The sequence below is a fragment of the Dryobates pubescens genome, chromosome 2 (assembly GCF_014839835.1).
Source record: "Dryobates pubescens isolate bDryPub1 chromosome 2, bDryPub1.pri, whole genome shotgun sequence".
NCBI lineage: Eukaryota > Metazoa > Chordata > Aves > Piciformes > Picidae > Dryobates > Dryobates pubescens.
Genome location: NC_071613.1, coordinates 7419543 through 7443529, shown reverse-complemented (window position 1 = coordinate 7443529; position 23987 = coordinate 7419543). Strand labels below are relative to the sequence as shown.

Genomic DNA, 23987 nt, shown 5'->3' with positions numbered 1-23987 from the left:
GAAACCCTAAGTTAAGGAAAGGCCTTGTGTGTCAATCAGCTTCTCCAGGTTTTTCCCCAAACTATACCCCAGGGATGTGCCTACTGAAGAGCAGTTTGATGAGGTTACTGTAGGGACAGAAAGTGTTCACAGATTTATAGAGTAGTTTAGGGTAGAAGGGACCTTAAAGATTATCTAGCTCCAACTTCCCTGCCATGGGCAGGGACACCTTCTACCGGCCCAGGTCGCTCAAAGCCTCACCAACATGACCTTGAACACATTCTAGGAAGGGGAAACCAAAACATCTCTAGGCAACCTGTTCCAGTGTCTCACCACCCTCACTGGAAAGAAGTTCTTCCTCATCTCCACTCTCAAGCTCCCCTCCTCAAGCTCCATCTGCAGTGTTTTCTCTGCTGTCCACATTGTTCCCCTCTAGCATGCTCACAAGAGAGTTTGTCCAGCTCCTCAGCACAGCAGTTTGCTGTTCTTCAGGTTGTTCCTGAGATCCCAGACAGGCAAGCTCTACATTAATGAGACAAGATCAGAACGAGGGCTTGACATGGCTGCAGTCTGCCTTAATGAATGAAGAGGAGGGAGATCATTAACTCTGTGGTTGAATATTTGCATTGTCAAGTTTATTAACAAGACAGACTGTAACACAGCTTGTAAATTAGCTGCTGCTCTCCTGCAGAAGAACAGGTCTGTGTTCTCCCAGCAGCTCAGATATCATTAACTTGTACTTCTTTCTGATCTAACTTAAGGAAATGGAATGCATTTAAGCAATAAAGTAACAAAGTAAGCAGCAGGACAACAGGCAAACCCCAGGCCAGGCAAAAATGGTCACATCATCTCTGAATTGACTTCAGACAAATGACAAGATGCCATATTCAACATTTCAACTGAAAAGTGGTTTAATTAATACAAATCCATTAAAGCCACAATTAAGCAGCAGGCAAAAGAAGTTACAAAATGATGTTTTCAGTGTGGGCATCAAGTGAGTTGTGCTTGACTTAACCAAACAGACAACTACAGCTTAGTCTTAGTCCTTCCTTTTGTGTAGACAATAAATATTCACAGCTGCCAGGTGGCTTCACGCTAATTCATTTGGAGTCTTGCCTGTTACTGGACCTGGCTGGGCTGGAGTTAACTTTCTTCACAGCTGCCCAGATGGAGCTGTGCTTTGGATCTGTGACTAAGCCAGTGCTGGAAGAGGGGAGATTAGGAAGAAATTGTTTACAGTGAGGGTGGGGGGACCTAGAACACTTCAACATGAGGAGAAACTTCTCTGCTGTGAAGGTATTGAGGCAGTGGAGCAAGCTGCCCGGAGAGGTTGCAGAGTCCCCTTCTCTAAAGGCTTTCAAGACCCACCTGGATGCGTTCCTGTGTGATTTGGTCTGGGTGATCCTGCTTTAGCAGGAGGGTTGGACTCAATTATCTCCAGAGGTCCCTTCCAATCCTTAACATTCTGTGATTCTAATGCTTTGTCCAAAGCTGGACAGTTCCTTGCACAGAGTCAAGGCTTTCTTTCCTACCCTGACCCAGCAGGCAGGGAAAGGATGGGGAGGGAAGTGAGAGACCTGGGGCTGTTTAGTCTGGAGGGGGAGAAGGCCAAGAAGGGACCTGATCAATGTCTACAAATACACAAAGGGTGGCTGCCAGGCTCTTCTCAGTGATAGGATGAGGGGCAATGGATGTAAACTCAAATCACAGGAAATTCCATCTTACCCTGAGAAAAAACTCCTCTACTGTGAGGGTACTGGAGCCCTGGAACAGGCTGCCCAGAAAAGTTGTGCAGTCTCCTTCTCTGGGGATCCTCAAAACCTGCCTGGACTCCTTCCTGTGTGATCAGCCTTAAGTGATCCTGCTGGGCAGTGGGGTTGGAGTCCACGATCTCTGGAGGCCCCTTCCAACCCCCAGCATTCTGTGATTCTAAGAACTATGTAGCCACAAGACAGTATTTCCTGGTATGTCCTTAAGTGTTCTGAGTTTCCTGGTAACTTGTGGATTTAAGAACCAACCTGAGGAGAGTTTTTTTCCCACTGACAGCAGATTTCCATGCCAGCAGAGTTACTGTTACAGAGCATCCTCCCTACTTGCTGAAATACACACAGCTACTAAAAAAAAAGGTGAAAATACATCAAAAACTGACTTCAGCTGTTTAAAAGCTAAGCAGTAAAGAGCTGGAAAGTAATTTACATCATTTTTAGTTACAAGTCTGCAGATAAGTTGATTGCAAGCCAAGTTCTAAGTTGTAAAGGGGGTTAACTTTCTCCAGCATGACATGTTTTGGGTCTAAAATGTACTTCAAAGTGGGGTTTGCTTGAAAAAGGCACTGGTTTTCATATTCTTCAGTGAGGTAAAAGCTTTTGTCCAACCATATTTCAAAGTCTTCCCATTTTTCCTCCCAACTTTCCTCTCCTCAGGGTATCATTTTTAATGAGAGATTTCTCCTCCATATTACTTAAACTGGACTAGCACCTTGCACACAGTCATTTATATCACTTTCTTCAAAGAATCACAGAATGGCAGGGGTTGGAAAGGACCTTGAAAGATCATCCAGACCAGCTCCCCTGCCAGAGCAGGATCACCTAAGGCAGGTCACAAAGGAAAGAAAGCATCCAGGTAGGTTTTGAATGTCTCCAGAGAAGGAAAGTCCACAACCTCTCTGGGCAGCCTGCTCCAGGGCTCTGGCACCCTCACAGAGAAAGGGTTATGTTCACATGGAAGCTCCTCTGCTCCAGCTTGCAGCTCTTGCTCCTTATCCTGTCATCAGACATCCCTGAGCAGAGCCTGGCTCTGTCCTCCCAACGCTGCCCTGCACATCTTTATCAACAGGAGTGAGGTCACCCCTCAGCCTCCTCTCCTCTCCAAGCTGCAGAGCCCCAGCTCCCTCAGCCTGTCCTCACAGGGACATGTTCCACTCCCTTCAGCATCTTTGTGGCTCTGTGCTGGATTCTTTCAAGCAGTTCCTTGAGGTCCTTCTTGAACTGAGGGGCTCAGACATGGGCACAATATTCCAGATGTGGCCTCAACCAGGTCAGAGTAGAGGGGCAGAGGTCAGGAGAACAGGGCTGGGCTCCTTTCTGTGGTGCCCAGTGATAGAACAAGGGGCAATGGGTACAAAGTAGAACACAGAAGGTTTCACTTGAACACAGTGAAAAACTTCTGCCCTGTGGGAGTGCTGGAGCACTGGACCAGACTGCCCAAAGAGATTGTGGAACCTCCTTCTCCAGAGACTTTCAAAACCCACCTGAACACATTCCTGTGCAATCTGCTCTGGATGACCCTGCTTTAGCAGGGGGGGGTTGACCAGATGAACTCCAGAAGTCCCCTGAAACCCCTACCATTCTATGACACTGCTCATTTAACATGCTGAGGAAAAAGTACTTTCCCCTGTGTTATAAAAACCATTGAAGCTTGTCTTGAATCCAGTCAATCAATACTGTGGAATATTGCTTTAGCTCTCTGCTTAATTAGTCTGCATAAAAATCCTTTAAGTGCTTTAAATCTCTCAGTCAAAACTCCATCCTCTACTCAGCTTCTACCTGTATTAAGAAAACAGTGAGTAACATGACACAGTGCCAGACAAGACTGGGGAGGAGTAGGAGCACCTCCCACACAAACAAGTGTTAAAAAAGGCAGTGGAGGTCAGAACAAAGTAAAAAAGAGGCAAGAGGAAACAAAAGTACTGGGATATGACAGACTTGGGAGATGCCCACAAAGGAGCAAGTGTAAGATTACTGCAGATATGCTTTCAAAGTAGGAGAATTATGATGATTGCTTCCCTTATCAGAGTAATTCAGCATTTCCTTCCTCCCATCAGCCTGCTGCCATCTGTTCAGCTCGCTGTAACTGCAGGTTAATACTGAAACACTTGTTTGGCTGCAGCACAGGTGCTGCCCACTCCTACTAAATATCTCCATTACAGACAGCAAAGAGAGGTCAGAAATGGGGTAAGAAGAACAAGCAGGCAGCCTTTCAATGTTGTGTTTGCTGTCAAAGGGAAGGGTGGCTGCTTTACATCCCAAAGTACTCTGAACCTTTTACACCACATGCATAAAACCAGTCAGCCAGGAGATTAGTAAGTTTGAGACAAAGCTGTAAATGAAGAAAGCTATTATCAAGAGTATGTTTTTAAAAAGGTTGGGAGAGAGACTGTTTACAAAGGCCTGCAGTGATAGGACCAGGGGCAATGGCTTCAAACTAGAGAAGAGCAGATTTTGACTGGATGTTAGGAACAAGTTCTGCACCATGAAGCTGCTGGAACACTGCAACAGGTTGCCCAGGGAGGTGGCTGGGGCTCCATCCCTGGAGATATTCAAGGTGAGGCTTGACAGGGCTCTGGGCAACCCGATCTAGTTGAGGATGCCCCTGCTGACTGCAGAGGGGTTCGACTGGATGACCTTTGGAGGTCCCTTCCAACCCAGCCCATCCTGTGATCCATCTCCACTCTTGCAGTTGCCAAATAGCCAAGAAGGAAGCCAAGCATTACATCTAACAGAGCACAAACTCCTTTGCATCACAATACAGGCTGTAGCAAACTTAACCTGGGCCAACATCTTCAAAGACTTCCGACAGACTGCAATCCTCCATCTCACTCAGCTGCACCCTGCCTGCGCCTGGGTCCCAAAGCACGGTGAGGTTACCTGAATTCTCCTCCGTGTCTCCCGATTCTGCTGCAGGCTGACACTTTGTCAAATACCTGGCGCCACCTTGTGGAACAGAGAGTTAACTGCAAGGAGATCTCCACGGCTCGCCCTGAAGGCTTGCCAGCCGCTTCCTAAACAACGAACACTTTTTGGCCACGTACCGAAAAAGCCTCACTGGTTGCATCACACAAGCGTGGCCATGGGGTGCTCGCTCTCTCTCCGTTAACTCCCTGTGTCATTGGTACTCCACAAGTGTTCTAGTCAAGTTTCAACCAGGTTATCAATCAATATTTGCCAGAAACATCTGAAAATTTGCCAGAAACATCTGAAAATCAATCAATATTTGCCAGAAACATCTGAAAGATGAAGATCCTGGACAACACTCATGTATCAGATGCACAGAAAAGAAGGGCAATGGGTTAGCAATAGTTGAATTTCTTTAATTCAACACAAGAGAAGCTAAAGCTGAGGGAGCTGAGGTTGTTCAGCCAGGAAAAGGCTCCGGGGAGACCTAATAAGGACCTTCCAGTACCTGAAGGGGGCTGCAAGAAGGCTGCAGATGGACTGCTTGCAAAGGCCTGCAGTTTCAGGACCAGGGGCAATAGTTTGAAATGAGGGAAGAAGAGATTTAGATCCGATGTGAGGAACAAGTTCTTGACCACGAGGGCAGTGGAACACTAGAACAGGCTGCCCAGGAAGGTAGTTGAGGCCCCATCCCTGGAGGTATTCAAGGTGAGGCTTGACAAGGCTCTGGGCAACCTGATCTAGTGGAGGATGTCCCTGCTGACTGCAGAGGGGGTTGGACTGGATGACCTTCAGAGGTTTATGTTTAAGCCACAAAATGAAGTGGTTAGCTTGATGAGTATATTCCAGAATTAAAGTAGTTAAGTCAATCAACATTTCAAACATCGAAACTCACGCAGGAAACCAAGCTGGAAACACGAAAACAAAACCAACTGCTTGCAGATCTGAGGGCTGCTTAGCTACAGCTATTACAAACACACAGATAACATCAGTTCACTCTTGAGGTGAACAGCCCTTTGCTTCTCTGACAGCCATTTGGCACAAGGATTCTTGTATGGTGACAAAGTAAAAGAATGAAGTGAAGTTTTCTGGCCTTACTAACAGCCAGCCAGTTACTTACAATCTGAGTTTTGACTGAGGAAGCTAGTGAGAACAGGGTAGAACAGGGTAGAACAGGGTAGAACAGGGTAGAACAGGGTAGAACAGGGTAGAACGAGACCTTTGAGATCATTGTGAGAAGATAAAACCTTTTACCAAACACAAGGCAAACGATGCTATGATGCCAAATGCCAAGCTGTTAAATGAAATACAGTATGTGGAGTTCACTGTGAAGTTCTAGAAACACAAAGCTGATCAATCTTCACATAAAGGAATATTAAAAAATAAATACAATCACAAATGGCATTGTTGACCAAAATGGCAGATGTTGACCAAAACATCTTCAAGGCTTCCTTAGCTTTTGTGGGTTTGTTGCCCAAAACACCACCCAGGCTTCCTATTCATCTTATTTCTAAGACAAGAGGATTTAAGTGAAACATCTTCCTCATTAAATACATCAATAGTAAGTGAATATCAAATGCAATTCAGTGTTTTATGTTCCTTTAAAACCATTTGCCAAAGTTTATACTCCTGGCTTGGAAGTATTTCACACCTTAGACTTCCCCAGCCATGTTAAGACTGTCCAGGCAAGGAGGGTCACAACCAGCCTCTGAACTGTCAGACAGCGGCTCCTGGCCCTTGGCTGGAAACCGTGGGCCTGCCATCCTCACCCTCAGTTATTCAGAGCACATGGGACACTGCCTTGGGGGATACTAACCTGCTACAGCACAGCCTTTGGGAAGTCAAGTCAGAGCCCTGAGAAATGTCAGAGGTGCCAACCCTGGCACCTTCAATAAGCTACCAACTTCAGCAATCAGGTTTCAGTTTGGCTCAGGAGCAGTGCTCTAATTTTACCCTGCCTGTTAGCTTGGAAAGGGAATGGCTGCTTGTGTCAGAGGGCAAGCTGCAAGAAGAAGAGGTGCCAGCCCTTTGTAATGAAGCATGTACTGTCTTAGCAGGAAGCTTCTGGAGCTGCTCTTGCTTGCACTCTTTCCCTTGTCAGCAAGGGAAGTGTTAAAAAGCTTCCTGGCTGCAGTGTACCATGGATACTCCTTTTCTGTGCAGAAAGAGAAGGGAAATGGGGGAACAGTAAGCTCCTACAAGACGTTTTCAGAAGCTGATAGCTAAGCATGAGGTAAAAACTTCATTGATAAGAAAAAAAGAAAGTATAGTTCCATGCTGCTTTATTGGGATGTAGAAAGAGTCCAGCCTGCAAAGCCAGGAACAGGATAAAAGTTACATAAAAAGTATCTGCTGAAAATAAACAAACAAACAAAACTCTCCAGTCAGCAACTGAAGTTCTGCCTTCAACGACGACAAAACAGCCTCAGAACTCAGATTAGTTTGCCAGATGGGTTTGCAACAAAGCCTGTCTGCCATAAACAAGAATGAAAGGGAAGCCTTCTCTACCAGAGAGCAATTCCCTACTCATTGATCAGCTTCCCTTTATCATTTTAGCTGAAATACAAGTCACTGCTTCAGTAAATGCTTCCCTAACTACTCCACCTCTGTGCAACCCCCAGGGACCCTGCAGATGCTCTCCCTTGTACATTCTGTGTTACAAAGCAGATAAATGCACCTCTGTGATCTCTTCCACATGAACCTACATTTGGACAAAAGAAAACAAGAGATCTAAATCTGCACATAGGAAGCAGGAGGCTAAATTCAGGCTCTGGACTGCAGAAGTACACTGAAACCATCAGTACAAAGACTTGTGTGGTCTGGCAGGTGAAGGGAGGTTCTCCTCCTCCTCTACTCTGCCCTGGTGAGGCCACACCTGGAATCCTGTGCTTGACAATCTCTATTAAGGGGAATGACAAGTTACTTTTTACTCAGAACACACAAGAAACCCTCAGCAGTTGTGGTGGTTAACCTTGGCTGGCTGCCACGTGCTCACCAAGGACAGGGTAAGATGAACAAACCTCGTGGGGCAAGATAAAGACAATTTCGTGAAGAAAGGCAAAGGAACACAAAAGACTTATTCTCTACCCCGTATCAGCAGGCAATGTCCTCTTCCCTGGCAGCAGGGCCTCAGCAGACACGCTGGTTGCTCTGGAATACAAACACCTTGGCAACAAATGCCCTCCTTGCAGAATCATTAAGGTTGGAAAAGGCCTCTAAGACCATCGAGCCCAATCTTCTACACAACACCTCCATGACCACTAGACGATATCCTGAAGAGTTACACACACACACATCACTTCCATCCTCTTTTGCAGCAGCTCTTACATGACTACTATTGCCCACTAATGAAGTCCTGTACTCTGAAGCTTCAGCCAGCCTCATTCAAGCACTTTGGTGACATTGCCTTACCGATTCTTGTTCACTCCTCCATGAAAGAAGAAAATGTTTTCCCTTGAGGAGAGTCAGAGATTGGAATCATCTAAGAAGGACATCGAGACACTTGAACGTGTCCAGAGAAGGGCAATGAGGCTGGTGAGAGGCCTCGAGCACAGCCCTGTGAGGAGAGGCTGAGGGAGCTGGGATTGTTTAGCCTGGAGAAGAGAAGGCTCAGGGGTGACCTCATTGCCCTCTACAACTACCTGAAAGGTGGTTGTAGCCAGGTGGGGGTTCGTCTCTTTTCCCAGGCAACCAGCACCAGAACAAGAGGACACAGTCTCAAACTGCACCAGGGGAAGTTTAGGCTTGAGGTGAGGAGAAAATTCTTCACAGAAAGAGTTGTTGGCCATTGGAATGTGCTGCCCAGGAAGGTGGTGGAGTCACCATCCCTGGAGGTGTTCAAAAAGGGACTGGACATGGCACTTGGTGCCATGGTTTAGTACTCATGAGGTGTTGGGTGACAGGTTGGACTTGATGATCTTTGAGGTCTTTTCCAACCTTATTGATTCTGTGATCTCCCAAGGGAAGTGGTGGGTCCCCCTACATTGGACAGTTTTAAGACTCAGCTTGACAGGGTGCTGGGCCAGCTCAGTTCAACTCCACTGTCACCTAGAAAGGTTGGACCAGATGATCCCTTCCAGCCTGGCATTCTGTGATTCTGTGCCAAGGAGGTAGGACCCAGGAAGAGTATAGCAATCAACAGTCAAACGTGGAATGTCCCATTCCTCTTGTCACCCATGCAAGAGGGACAGCTCCCCACTCCTCACCAACATACCCATGTTCTTACACAAAAGAGCAGCCCAGCAGAGCTCTGAAACTGCTCTTTCACCAAGTCACAGCTGCAAAGTTAGTTGCTTGGCAACACTGCCTCCAAGTACCACACACTGCTGTTCCCAGCTCCACTCTGACAGAGACTGAGCTACAATCTCTATCTCCTTTTCCTCCATGGTCTACTGGAAGCAAACAGCTTTCCTCACGACAGAGAGGGGGCAACTGACAGCCCAGCTTTACAGAGACAGGCACTACATTGACCTGTACAGTTCTCACTTCTCCCATAAAACTTGTCACCACCTCCATAAGCTACAGAATTAGTGCTCTCTATGCCCACATCTACCACAGATTCACAGCACTAAAGTGTCTTCTGAACATCCATGTTCTTCCTTCTCTTTCAGGTGGTGATCCCAGCACACAAAAGCATCAAGCTCCTCTGGTCACAGGAACCCAGATCTATCAGCAAGTACTTTGGATACACTGTAAACAAAGCAGGAACTCAGAAGGACAGGGATGTACTGGAGAGAGTCTTTCTGGCAGGAGATACTCCAGTTCCAAGCAACATTCTCTCAGCTCTAGGAGGCAGTTTAAACTGCCAAAGTTTTCTTCCAGCTAGATTTCAACAGCATTTCAGCCAAAAGGCATCAGTAACCTTTCTATCTAACCCCTCAATTCCCACTAGCTTCAAATGGCCAGGTTTGGTCCTTCTTACAGCTCAGGATGCACAAACCACAGAAGATTTCTGTATCAGCTATTGCAAGAGAAGTCAAGGCTCTTAACTCTGTATTTACTGCTGTTTATTCACCTTCCTTTCTCCTACATGACCTCAACTTTAAGCAAATAATGTACCTTTTATCTACGTAGGCAGATGTTTGTGTTGGCAAAACAAAAGCCAACGTGGTACCTGCAGTGGGACTCCATTCCAGCTCCTAAGTGATACAACAGCTGAATTAGATGTGAATTAGCTGAGATTAGGAAGCACCCCTCGAGATCACCTAGTCCAAACCACTCCTGCTCAGAGCAAACTATGGCAGCTTGGTTAGTCCTGCTCCCACTCAGGTTTTGAGTATCTCCAGGGATGGAGACTCCACAGCCTCTCTGGGACATCTGCTCCAATATTCAACATCTCCTGGAGCAAAACCAAAACCAGTTTATTCTTATATTTTGGTGGAATTTCCTGGTTTTTAGTTTGTGTTCCTTGCCTCTAATTTCAATCATTGCATACCACAGACAAGGCTGCCTCAAACATTTTTTGCTCTCTGTCACCAGGTGTTTATTCACATTGATAAGATCTCCCCAAGAGACTTCCCTCCTCCAGGCTAAACAATCACAGCTCTCTCATCCTCTCTTTCTAGGTCAGACACATCAACCTCTTCATTTTACTGCCCTTTTGCTGGACTGGCTCCAACCTGTCCATGTTTCTCCTGTGCTGTGGAGCCCAGAAACAGACAGTACTACAGATGCAGTCTCACCAGTGCTGAGGAGAGGAGAAGGACCACCTCCCTCCAGCCACTCACAATGCTCTTGCTGAAATCCAGTCCAGAATTCATAGACTGGGGTGGGTTGGAAGGGACCTTAAAGATCATCTAGTTCCAATCCTCTTGTCATGGGCACCTTCCACTAGACCAGAGTGATCAAGGCCTTATCCAACCTGGCCATGATGGACGACCATGGCCTCCATGGGCAACATGTTCCAGGGTATCACCACCCTCACTGTAAAGAATTTCTTTCTAACCTCCAGTCTGTATCTCCCCTGCTCAAACTTCAATCCATTCCCCCCACCCTATCACTACAAGCCCTAGTGAAAAGTCCATTCCTGACTTTCTTGTAGGTCCCTTTCAGGTACTAAATATATATATATATTTACATATAGATGCTGTTTGTCTTCTTGCTGACAAGGCTGCATTAGTAGCTCATGACCAATTTGTCATCCACAAGACCCCCAGCATCTCTCTCCTGCACCCACCCCCCCTCTCCTCAGGGGTAGGGCTTTGCAAATTCCCTTCATGCAGTTTCTGCTGTCCCATACCTCCAGCCTGTCAATTTTTCTGCTCCAAGTAGCAGAACATCCATCTGGCGTATCAACCACTCCTCCCACTTCTGTATCACCTCAAGCTTGCCGAGGGCGCAGTCTGTCCTATCACAGAGGTCATTAATAAAGTGATTAAACAGAGATGGCCTCAGCAGCAACCCCTGAGGAATGTCACTAGTGACTGCCCTCCAGCTCAACTGATCACAGCTCTGAGTGGGGCATTTCAGCCTTCTTGAATTCACCCCACTGTCTCTTGATGCAGTCATATCATAAAGGATGTTACGTGACAGAGCTCTTAAAGCCTCGCTGGAGTTCAAGTGAAAAATGCCCACTGCTCTCCTCCACCAAGCAAGCCATCTGGCTTGGTCACTGTAGAAGCCTATCAGGCTGGTCAGGCATGATAGTCCCTCTGTACATCCACACTGTTCCCAGTCATCTTGTCCTTCATGTGTTTTCAGGATTATTTACTCTCTCACTTTCTCAGGGGCTGAGGAAGAGCAGGCTGTCCTGTGGTTCCCTAGATGTTCCTGCTTGTCCTTTTCTGAGATAGGAATGGCATGTGCTTTCTTCCAGCCCTCAAGACTCTCTCCTAGTCACCATGACCTTACAGTTACTGAAAGCAGCCTCAAAGCAACACTGGCCAGCTCTGTCTGCACTCAGACCACATCCCACCAGAGCCCACAGCCTTGTGCACACAGTTTCTCTAAGCACTCCTAAACATCCTCCTCCTCCTCTACTACTGAGAGTAAGGCCCTCATTGCTCCAGACTTTCTTTATTAATAAAGACTGAAGTGCAGAAGGTATAGAACTCCTCAGCCTTCTCCACACCCCTTATCACCAGGTCCCCTGCTCCATTCAGCAGCAGGTCTGCATTTTCTGCAGTCTTCTTTCAGCTGCCAATTATCATTAAAAGCCCTTCTCATTGCCATCTGCACATCCCTTGTCGGATTCAGCTCCACCTGGATGCTGTCTTTCCTACCTAAATGCATCCTTGTGTGCCTGGACAGCGTCTCCAAGTTCCCCACAGGTCACCTGTCTGTTGCCACCTCTGATATGTTTCCTTTTCATGGCTAAGTTTTGTCAGGAGCTCCTTGTTCACAGAAGCTGTCCCCCTGCTGCCTTTGTGCAATCTTCTGCTCACCAGGATGTGCCACATTACAGCTTAAAGGAGTGACCCTTGGGGGGAAAAAAATAATCTACCAGCTGTCCTGGACCTCTCTACTCTCTAGAACTATCTCCCAAATGATTCTTCCAAGCAGATCCCTGAACAGACCAAAGTCTTCCCTCCTGAAGATATGGTTGTGATTCTATTACACTTGGTTCCTCTTCACATCCTGAACTCTTCCATCTCAGTCACTGAAGCCAAGGCTACACTTAACCTTCATATCCTCAGTCTACCCTTCCCTCTTTCAAGTATAACATCCATCAAGAGGTCCAAGATCATCTTCCTTTACCCTCAACCACTTTTGTTTATGAGTGGTCATCAATGCCCACCAGAAGCCTCCTAGATCGTTTGCTCCCTGCTGTGCTGTCCCTCCAGCAAATAAATAACAGGGTGGTTAAGTCCTCCATGAGCACCAGTGTCTATGAATGTCAGGCTTAAGCTGAGGCAGGCATTACTATTTCTTCCTCATCAGGTGGTCTGAAGCAGTTACAGAAGGGCTTGAGTTGGAAAGGACCTTAAAGCTGCTTCTAAACTGAAGCAGCTGTGATGTCCTGTCCTCTCATCCTGACCCATAAAGCACTCAGCTGGCTCACTGGTCATCCCTGAGCAAAGCTGCACGCAGCCCCACTGCTCTCACAAGAAAAGGACAACTGCTCATCACCATCCAAGCTCGTCTCTCCTGAAGCACCTGTGTCTATGCACTGTAGGCCTCCAACTGTGCCAGCCAGCCCACTCTGTGATGCCAACAAAATCACAGCTCAGCCTTCACTCGTTTTCACTCTTCCACGAGACCTGAAAACAGTGATGCTGACAGGACAGCCAAGATGGATTCAACTGGAATGGGTCCAACAGTGTTGCTCCAGACCCTTAACATGAGAGAGAGTAAATTACTACTGATAACTTCACCTGTTCACAAGACTAAGTCAGTAGGTCTTGGGTAATGTAGTGGTGGTCACAAGAGAAGACAACAAAGCTTCAAAAGCTCTTAAGGTAAAGCTGGATCGTGCTCAAATGAACCTCAGTGAGCCAGTCTAGGGCAATGCCACACCTGAGCTAAACTAACCACTGACTGCTCCCTGAGTAAGGGGTCATAACTTACTCTCTTAAGTCCTGTAGGAAGCAAGGATAAATAGGGAGTCGGAGTCGCTCCTCCCGGAAAAGGTACCTCCCTAAAAGCCTGCTTATCACAGACTTCGATCTAATGGTTTCCTTTGTGTTGCTGATAAGGACTTCCTTAAGCTGCAGCACAGCAGCTCTTTCCTTACAGGTTCAGAGCAGAGAAGTCAGATTTACCAGACAGCTTCAGTTCCACAAAAGGAGATTAAAGGAACAAGGCAAAAATTAACAGCTGTTACCAGCATCATCCTGTAGCAGAACCACAGCTTGGGTACCATTAGGAGACGCAGACCAATAGCCCCTGACTGAAAGAACAAAGGTGTCTTGCATTTCAGAAGGCAAAACCATGGTCTCATCAATACCAATAATCCTTTTTTGGGAACTGTTCCACCTTTATGGTCCAGACAAAGGACACAGCTTAGATTGCCAAGGCCTTTACTTCTCAGTGTGGGAAGAGTTAGCTAAGGGTAACAGGATTTCTGCATCTCCATTATCCACCTCAGAGAGCCTAAAAGAGTTGTAATAAAAAAGCACCACAGATATTTTTTCAGTAGTCAAAGAAAAAGAGGAAGTTGAAAGGGACCTCCAGAGGTCATCTCAACCCAGCCTCCTGTCAGAGCAATGCTAACTTCAAAGCTATATCCTGCCACTTTGAGGCTCATCCAATCTTAAAGGCATAAGCCTTAACCCGTGACAGTTTGGTTAGGTCCTGAAGAGTGGAGACTGCACCCACAAACATCATTCCAAGGGCTCTGGTGAAAAGCCTACAGGCTGTGCACACCATTTAGACAGCAAAACTTGTATTTGCAAACCAATCTGTTCTGTTACAGCTTAAACACCCTTCCTTTGACTTATTTCAGGGTGGGTTTCTGCAGGAGTCAGGAGATGGAAGGAAATCCCTGGCTAACAGGCAGGTTTTTACCTGTACCACTAGAGTCACCCAATACTGCAACCCCCTGTCCAGTTAAAAGTTTCAAGCTTAAGCTTCCATGCTCCTCCCAGCAGGAGAGGCGTCTTCTGAAGAGCTCTTTTCTGGGGTGAGACAAATAATTGCAGTTCTCAGGAGCTGCTGCAAAACCAACTAATTCCTAATGAAGTTTCAGTCTCATGCAACCAGTGTCAGCAACAGGTAAAGTTTTATTTAGGAGCTGGGTATCAGGGAAAAGGTCCTGGTGCTACAGTGTCAGGGGAGATGGAAAGGAGTTTCTGGTCCCTTAAGGTCTTTGAAGGGGCCAGAAAAATAATAGTTTAAGTCCCAGATGATCACCAAGATTTCTAGTGACACAGGCTCTTGCTATTAGTAGAAGTCAAGGAACTCCTAGGGAATCATAGTAACATTTTGGTTGGAAAAGACCTTTAAAGAGCACCAAGTCCAAACATTATCTAACTCCAACAAGCCTGGTGGCTAAACCATGTCCCTCAGCTCCACATCTCTGCTTCTCTGAAATACCTCCAGGGATAGGGATTCAATCATTCAAGCATTCAGCCAGCGAAGACCACGTCATCAGTCATATGCAGAAATGACTAAGGGCTGTAAAGTACAACTATAAATATTGACAAGTATTGCCATTAATATTATAATCAGTTTTCATCTGGTTCAAAGAGCAACAGTGTCAGGGTGATTCTTCACACTAGGATTTTCCCCTCACTTCAAGAAAGACATTGAGGTGCTGGAGCGGATCCAGAGAAGGGGAACGAAGGTGGTGAAGGGTCTGGAGAACAGGGCTGGGGAGGAGCAGCTAAGGGAACTGGGGGTGTTTAGTGTGGAGAAGAGGAGGCTGAAGGCAGGCATCATTGCTCTCTACAACTCTCAACAACAAGAGGCTGGAGCACAGTGGGGGTTGGTCTCTTTTCCCATGTAACGAGTGATGGGAGAGGCAGTGACTTCCAGTGGCATCAGAGGAGGTTTAGATTGGACATTACAAGAACAGGCTGCCCAGGGAAGCGGTGAAATCATTATCCCTTGAGGTGTTCAAAACAAAAACATGTACACATGGCACTTTGGGCCATGGTTCAGTGGCCACAGTGGTGTTATCCTGATGGATGGACTTGATCTTTGAGGCCTTTTCCAACCTCAATGGCTTTATGATTCAGATAAGGAATTATTTAACCAGGCTTCAAGCACTACCAGGCATGACATAAGTAAACATTAAAAACACCACACCACAGAACACTTCCCTGATACAGAAATGGATTCACCTTTTCTGAAGGCCCAAGACATCTGCAACTGTCTGCACAGAGACCTTCAAGCTTCCAATTATGTTGCTTTTGTTGTTACAGCTAAACAAATTCTGAAGCCGCAGCAACTCAAGTAATTGCCTTCTTGACAGGGAGATTGATTTGCAAGGAGACTTCAGTAGTCAATCCATTTGTCCCAAAGTCAACACTCAGGTGTAAGCATGATGACAAAGGTACACTGGAGGACACTCCCACTGGTTTCAAGCATCCTTAGGAACAGAAATCCAAGACTAACATCCCACGTTTGCAGAGAGGGTCACGCCAGACCAAGACTGACTGCCTTCAGCCTACTCTACACACCTGCTTGCCTGGATGGCTGGGCACAGAATCACACCCAGAGCGTTAGGAATTGAAAGGGACCTCAAAAGATGAAGTCCAATCCCCCTGCTAGAGCACGGTCACCCAGGGCAGGTCACCCAGGAATGCATCCAGGCAGGTTCTGAATGTCTCCACTGAAACAGACTCCACAAGCTCTCTGAGGAGCTTGTGGCAGTAGTCCCTTGATACTGCTAAACATCTGGTCCCTGACTAAAGAAAAAGTCTTTCCTTTTGTATTTCATCACACTCTTCAGATTCCAAGTACTCAATTCAGTATCAATATCAGCACCCAAATAGTTCCAGCCTTGCTGCCAAGCGGTAACACAACCCTAGGAGGCTTCTAGCTCCTTGTAACTAAGCACTAAGGTACATAGAAATAGTCAATTACAGCTCCTACAGTCAAGAGGTTGCTGACTCAAGTTAACAGGTTCTGATTTTGGCTCCTTTTGACAGATCTCTAGGAAGTGTTAGAAATGAAGAGATTAAAATGTCAGCACTGGAACAACAAAAATGTATTTGGGTTCCCTCTGCAGCAAAAGGGGCAGGGGGGAAAGCTGCATGCTTTACACCAGCTTTCAGTACAGTCCACACACACACAATCCTTTTGGATGAAGAAGGCCTCTAACATCACTGAGTCCAATCATCAACCTACGACCACCACAGCCATTAAACCATGCCCTCAAGTGCCCTATCCACCCATCTCTTGAACACCTCCAGGAGTGGTCACAGATGGACAGATCTGCAGCTACTTCTTTCTCCTAAACCCTTGCAATGCCTGCTAGCTTCGTCTAGGAGCACAAAGGCTTTTCAGATGCTTCCAACTCTCTCAGAAATTCAGGATCACTGAAAGTTGCTGCCAACATGGCTTACTAATTCCTACAAACATCACTAGTGCAAACACTTCCAGTAGCATAACAGCAGGAAGGCATCCACTGCCTTATGTAGCTTCAGATGGGCATGTGAAGAACAGTCAGTACACTGACAAGCTCTGCCTTATCAAATGTCATCCCAGCCTCCCCACTCTTCCAAAACTCTCAGTCACTGCAAAGACAGCTCCAGAACCTTTGATTTTGAGGCTTCTCCCCCACACAGGTGTCACCTAGGCTGACAGCTGTAAGACTTACAGTTTGAAGGTGACATATGGTGACTACAGCACGTTCTCACAGCAAGTAGATTGCAGGACAGTGATGGTCAGACTCACAGCAGCTATTTTAACAGTGGAAAGGCAAACACAGAATAAAAAGCACTTCCAGAAACCGCTGCCAGAGTCAGCAACCCCTGATTATTGCTTAATGCTTACTCTGGCAGATGTGTCCTCATCTGTATTCTCCACCTTCCAAAAGACTCACAGAACAAAGGTCTCTGATGTGTCTGCAGACCTTGCACTTGGAAAAGTAGGCCAGAAACAAAAGGATGGGCTTGTTCCTGATACAAGACCACTATTAACAGCAGCAAGATTATTTTGAGGAAGACCAAGATGAAGCTTTTCTGGAATGCTAACACAGAGCAGGCATGTGCTAAAATAGGAAAGATGCATCCTTGAAACTTCCTCCCAAGCAATGCAGCTGGTGGTCACATACTGAGAGCAAGGAGAGCTAATTTGGTAGTTTAGGAATTAATCAGCAGTAGGACAGCAGGAAGATCTAATGGTCTTTGTGATGCAAGAAGTAAAAGACAGCGAAGAAGCCTTCATGATAGGAAGGAAGAGGTCAACAGCAGCTGAAGATGAGCCAGCAGCATGCTCCAGTGGCCAAGAAGACCAACAGCATGCTGGTCTGGATCAGGAATAGTGTGACCAGCAGGACCAGGGAAGTTATTGTCCCCTTGTATTCATCACTGGTGAGGTGACAGCTGGAGTACTGGGTTCAGTTTTGGGCCCTTCACTACAAGACAGACATCAAGGTGCTGGAGAGGGTTCAGAGAAGGGTTCAACACTGGTGAAGGGTCTGGAGAACAGTCTGATGAGGAGCAGCTGAGGGAACTGGGGTGGTTTAGCCTGGAGAAAAGGAGACTGAGGGGAAGCTTTCTGGCTCTCCACAGCTCCTTGATAGGAGGTCTGAGCCAGGTGGTGCTGGTCTCTTCTCCCTAGAATGAGAGGAAATGGCCTCAAGTTGCACCAGGGAAGGTTTAAGTTGGATGTTAGAAGAAAGAAACCTCTTCACTGAAAGGGTTCCCAAACACTGCAATAGGTCTGGAGGTGTTCAAAGGATGCAGAGATGGTGCTGATGGGCATGGTAGACACACTAGTCATGGCTGAGTTAGATAAAGGTCAGACTCAGTGACCTTAAAGGTCTTTTCCAACTGAAACAATTCTATGATTACAATAGATAGGATCAGAGTAATGAGTGAAAAATACACAAATAGGACCACAGGAAGTTTTTTAGGGTCAAAAGGATATTTGTAAGATTTTAAAAGACCTCTATCTACCCAAGAAGTCCCAGAACCTTAAAGAGTAATAATTACAACAGAAGTACAAGTAGAGTCTGCAAGATTTCGACACCCCTTTGATGTGACTATCTGGACAGACACCTAGAATAGACAGAATACCTAAGGTTTAAGTGAGACTATTATACCTGTGGTGAGAAGGAGGAATTAGTGATGATAGCCTCTTAGCTTGATTAAGAGCCCATGCTGAAGTGTCAGCTACCTGAAAGACCACACTGAAAACAATGGGTTTAAGTACTGCCAGAATAAGAGTCAAGATAAAACCCCAAGCTAACACAACCAGAGTTCATCATGAAGATGATGATACCCAACAATTAGGTGAACAGGAAGAAAGCAAAACAAAACAGAACTTGGGGGATCCTACTGGACAGCAGGAAGGAGGACATCAGACAAAGGTGAAAAGCTCTCATGTAAGAGAGAAGTAATGGACATCAGAAAAGTCCTAGATATTTTGTCATGAATGGTTTTCATTTTCATATCTGCAGAACCCAGGATGAAGAGACTCTGGTGGAAGTGGCAATAGGCTACTCCAGACTAATGATAAACATAGCCAGACATGAAAGAGATGCTGCTAGTGATGAGCGAGGTGAAGGAGCCTGTCACAGTCTGGGGAAAGCCATGCAGACGGCTCACAGAGCCACAGTGGAGCTTGCTGCCTCAGACATCACTGCATACCAGGACTAGCAAAACTCCCAACTTAGCCAGGCACCAGCAAGTCATGAGCACTTAAGCACCAAGGATTGGATGTGAAACATGAGGGGAAAAACAGCTGACTAAAACTGAAAGTACTCCTCACTTGTTATTTGGTCAACCAAGAGTTTCCATGAGGACTGACATAACAAAGAAGAGCTCAATGAGCTCAACTCTGTGCTTGTGGCAAGCCTGATTTTCAAACAAATGACTGATCACGTATTTCTTCTAAGCAGCATGCCTCCTGGAAGCTCAAAGAAGTCTGGGCTTCAGGGTAGAGTGGAGACATAGAATCATAGAATGGTTTGGGTTAGGAAGGACTTCCAAAGGTCATCTAGTCCAACCCCTCCCGCAGTGAGCAGGGATATCCTCCACTAGATCAGATTGCCCAGAGACCTGTCCAGCCTCACCTTGAATATCTCCAGGGATGGTGTCTCAACTGCCTCCCTGGGCAAACTGTTCCAGGTGTTCACCAACCTCCTCACATTAAAGAACTTGCTCCTAGCATCCAATCTGAATTTCCTCTTCTCTAGTTTGAAGCCACCGCCCCTCATCCTATCACTACAGGCCTTTGTGAACAGCCTCTCTCCATCCTTCTTGCAGGCCCCCTCCAGGTACTGGAAGGCTGCTATTAGGTCTCCCTGGAGCCTACTCTTCTCCAGGGTGAACAACCCCAGCTCCCTCAGCCTGCTCTTGTAGCAGAGGTGCTCCAACTCCCTGATCATTTGCACGGCCCTCCTCTGGACTCACTCCATCAGGTCCATGTCCTTTCTGTATTGAGGGCTCCAGACCCAGATGCAGTACTCCAGGTGAGGTCTCACCAGAGCAGAGAGGCAGAATCACCTCTCTCCATCTCTGGCCATGCTGCTTTTGATGCAGCTCAGGCTGCCATTGGCCTTCTGTGCTGCAAGCTCACACTGCCTGCTCATGTCCAGCTTCTCACCCAGCAGCACCCCCAAATCCTTTTCTACAATGCTGCTCTCTACCACCTCGTCCCAATATGTCTCAGTACTGTCCACAAAATTCTCCTTCCTAGAAGAAAACTTCCTAAACTTAAGGAAAGAAATCCACCCAGTGTCCACATATGACCATCTCCCAGTCTTTGGAACAGCTATAATGGAAGTAGGTTTCAGCCCCCACTCTCCATTCCATCTACAAGAAAACCACTGAACTACAGAAGCTCAAGGAAAGGCAGAGGGCACTGCCAAGCTGTTATGACACAAGATTTGAAATCAGAGTTGCCAGGTAGGATGAGGCAAGTGCAACTAAACTCCAAGGGAAAAAGAATTTTAAAAGCCCAAACAATTCCCTCAATACTGTAAGCTCATGCTGCATCACACAGTATTTCCATGCCAGCTTTCCTGGGGGACAAGGTGAAAACAGGCCATGCCTCTGGCATACAGAGAGACAGCAGGGGAGAAGGTCAAGCAAAAGAGAAAACAGAGGAGACTTCAGAAGTGCAGTCAAGATTTTTGTATGGCAGCTAAGTAAAATTATCTACTAGAAAAATGGAAAATGATTTGCAGGTACTAGCAGAAGGCAGCCAGGTCAAGAGATTGGTAGGTCCTCTAGAACCTGGACAGGAAAAAGAACAACCACCAAGAAAAAAAAAAACCCAAACTAAACCAACCAACCAACAAAAAGCAACAGCCAAACAAAACCAAAAAACCCAAACAAACAACAAACTCAAGAGACAGCAAAGCTTGAAGTTACAAACGAAAGCTCTTCTGAGAGAAGAGAGGCATGAAGAGTTGCATAAAGATACTCAATAACAGAAACAGAAAAAGAAGGAAGCTCCAAGTGTCAACACTGCCAAATTGAAGTGGCCAAAGAAACAAAGCCACCAGGAACTAGAGATTTACAAATGATACTTTGACCAGGATATGGTCAAAGAAGGAACTCAGAAAACAAGACCAAAATTAGCTGGTGAATTCCAGGCTCTGATCTTGAGCAACCCAGCCCTGAGGTCTATGCTATGGAATGGCATTTGTATAGAGTTCCATCAGCAAGCAACTCAGAGCAGCATGGAAAATTCAAGTGCAAACAATGCACAAAACAAACACACCTGATTTTCCCAGAAGACCACCAGTTACAACCAACCTTCTACACAGTAACCAGAAATCTGGGGGCAAGAACTGCTGTACTAGAAAATGATTAAGAGGAGTTACAGCAGACTATAAAGATCTGTTATCTTTGGTGTAATCTGAATGATGTATTTCTAAAGGTTACATGCTAGGAAAACAAAGTCCTGATTCTGATACACCAAACAGCACTGCACAAGACACAGCAGGATTTATATCTAGGGTGAAAAAAAAAACCCTAGCAGCAGATGTGGATTGGAAAAGCAAATCACAAAACCAGGGCCATTTCTGGTTGCTCACCATGCCTGACCTCCAGCTGAGGTGGGGGAGGGCTGAACAAGCCAGCTCTGGAGCGAGTCATGCAGTGTGAACACCTGGTTGTTAGTCAGGAAGTACCACGTTTAAAACAATAACTTACAGTACAGTCATCTTATTTAGGGTAACATCTTAATGAACCCACTCGAGATGGAAGAGGGATGTGCACCTCCAAGCCACAGAACCCAAGGCAAACACAAACACCAAGACAGATCTACTTCTGTGCAGAATAAAGCTATTAAAGAGAGGTTAAGATAGACTACAAAGAGGTCTGATTTGACAGCAGCAGACTCTTGAAAATGCCACTCATCACCCAAGCTGGATCTGTGACACATCTAACCAGACAGACACCCAGACTGAAAGAGCCTGGTGTTTATATGGCAGAGACAACATTGAAGGGCATTGTTTTGGACACTCAACATTCAGCTCCTCCGGCACCTAACCGCAGCACCGTCCAGTGCTTTCCCGAAGGCCCAGAGCCTGACCAGCCCCTGGCAGAGCAGGGAGGGGACGCGGCAGTGAAACTTCAGGAAAGGGCTAGGCCAGGCATTGCATAAAGCCTCGGCCGGGGCATTCCTCACTTCGGGAGAATGCAGCCGCAGCTCGGCTGGATGGAGAAGCGGAAACGGCTTCACAACGAAAGGAAAGGTTATCAGCCGTCCATCGCCGCCCTCCCGGAGCAGCGCAGGTTCCTGCCGCCGCCGCCCCTCTTGGCCCCGTGTCGGGAGGGGACCGGCGCCCGCCGCCACCGCCCCTGTGGACGTGGAGCGGGGCGGGGCCCTTCCCCGGGCCTCGCCGCCGGTTCCCAGCGCCGAGCGCGGGCCCTGCCGTAGCCGAACGCACACGGAAAGCCCCCTCCGGCAGCACCTCACCTGTGCTGGCCCGGCCGCCCCCCCCTTCCCCGGCCGCCCCTCCGTACCCTTGGCCTCGCAGTCCGCGCAGTACTTGTTGTCCTCCTCCCGCAGCAGCTTGGCCAGGATGGCCTGGTGCTGCTCATTCTGCTTCTGAGCTTTCTCCCGGCAGGAGCGGGTGGCCATGGCGGCGGCAGCAGCGGCGGCGGCGACGACGGCGGCGGCAGCGGTGGGCTCCGCAGAGGAGCGGCGGGAGCAGGGCCGGCGCGGGCTCGGCAGCGCTCGGGACGCGCCGCTCCAGCCCTGGCACAGCCACGGGAACCAGCGGCAGCGAGCGCCGACTTCCTCAACCGGAACTACTTGCGCCCGCAGACGCATCCGCCTGCTTCGCTCCCCCCCTCCGTCCGCCGCCTGCACCTCGGTTCTCGTCGCGCGCACGCCCACCCGTGTCGCGGGAGCCTGCGCCTGGGTGTGAGCAGAGATGAAAAATAGTCCGCCGGCTCCTATCGCCGCGCTGACATGTCGGAGTTTTTCCAAGGAGTGGCGGTGACGGTCCACTTTGACTTGGCTTTGAAAGGGCATAGAGGAATGCCCCAGGCTAAGGGTCACCTGAGGAGAGCAGGAGATGGCTCCTTCTGTGTTGCCCTGGTTGGAGTTCTGGGTCCAGTCCTGGGCTCCCCAGTTCAAGGACAAGGAGCTACTGGGGAGAATCCACTGGAGAGAGATGATGAGATGAATGGATGAATGAGGAAACGCTGAGAGAGCTGGGGCTGTTTAGCCTGGAGGAGACTGAGGGGGCATCTCATTAATACTGATCAATAGCTAACGGGCGAGTGTCAGGAGGATGGAGCCTCTTCTTAGTGGTCGCCAGGGAGAGAAGAAGGGGCAATGGACACAAACTGGAACCCAGTTGCACGCAAACATCAGGAAAAAAAGAGTCCTTCGCTGTGCGGGTGGCAGAGCCCTGGAGCAGGCTGCCGAGAGGTTGGGCAGCCTCCTTCTCTGGAGGCATTCCAAACCCACCTGGACGTGTTCCCGTGTGATTTACTTTGGGCGACGCTGATCTACAGGTAGTTGGTCTGGATGGTCTCCAGGGGTCCCTCAGCCCTGTCGTCTGTACCCCTGTGGTATCCATCCGCCGGCGGTGACCGCCTTGCAGGTAGCGCCCGGGGCTCTGCACGGCCGCCGACAACCTCTGCGGGCAGGGCCGCGCCGCACCTCGGCCTGCCCTCGGGGCAGCCCTGACTCCACCCGCCCCGCGGCCGCCGACAGGTAACGGGGGCTGGCCGTGAGCCGAGGGCAGCCGGGCACCGATCCCAGGAGCAGCGGGTGGTGCCTCCCCAGGCGGCGGCGGCGTCCTTCCCGCCCCTGCGCGGCCGCTGGGGTTTCGGGGCCGTTCTTGGAACCCCGCGGGCTCGCTGTGGGCGCCGTTTCCTGCTGCCTTCGGGCGCTGCCGGCCTCAAACCCGCCCGTCTTGCCTCAAACCCGCCGGGGAAGCCCAGAAGAAGGTGGCGGTAGGGCAGCTGCCCCTCAGTATGGCTGGCCTGGAGTGAGCGTTTTGTCCCCAGGAAGGTGGAGTGGCACCTTCCACTGCTTTAAAGAGTTGTTTTGCCCCTGGACTGTGGTGACAACCCACTGGCGGTGAATACCACGAAACACACAGCCAACATACTGCTTGGTATTGGTCCTGTGTCCTTGGGGCAGGCATCTTCCCCCAGGCCAGTGCTGGGGCAGAAGAGCCTGCTGTGAAAAGCCACTGGAGTGAATTGACCTTGGTATAGTCAACTGGGTTGGAAAAGACCTCAGACGTCATCAAGTCCAACCTGTTACCCAATACCTAACACCTCCTGACAACTAAACCATGGCTCCAAGTGC

General features: G+C 48.1%; 1 protein-coding gene across 1 annotated transcript in view; it reads right to left on the bottom strand.

Moving 5' to 3' along the window:
- Positions 1–22322, bottom strand: part of SMAP1 (small ArfGAP 1) — a 69802-nt gene extending 47480 nt beyond the window's left edge. Inside the window, exon 1 of the mRNA XM_054169670.1 lies at positions 22181–22322. Within this exon, the coding sequence (XP_054025645.1) occupies positions 22181–22298 (118 nt within the window). The 5' untranslated portion in view covers positions 22299–22322. The remainder of the gene's footprint in view (positions 1–22180) is intronic.
- Positions 22323–23987: the final 1665 nt, after the last annotated feature.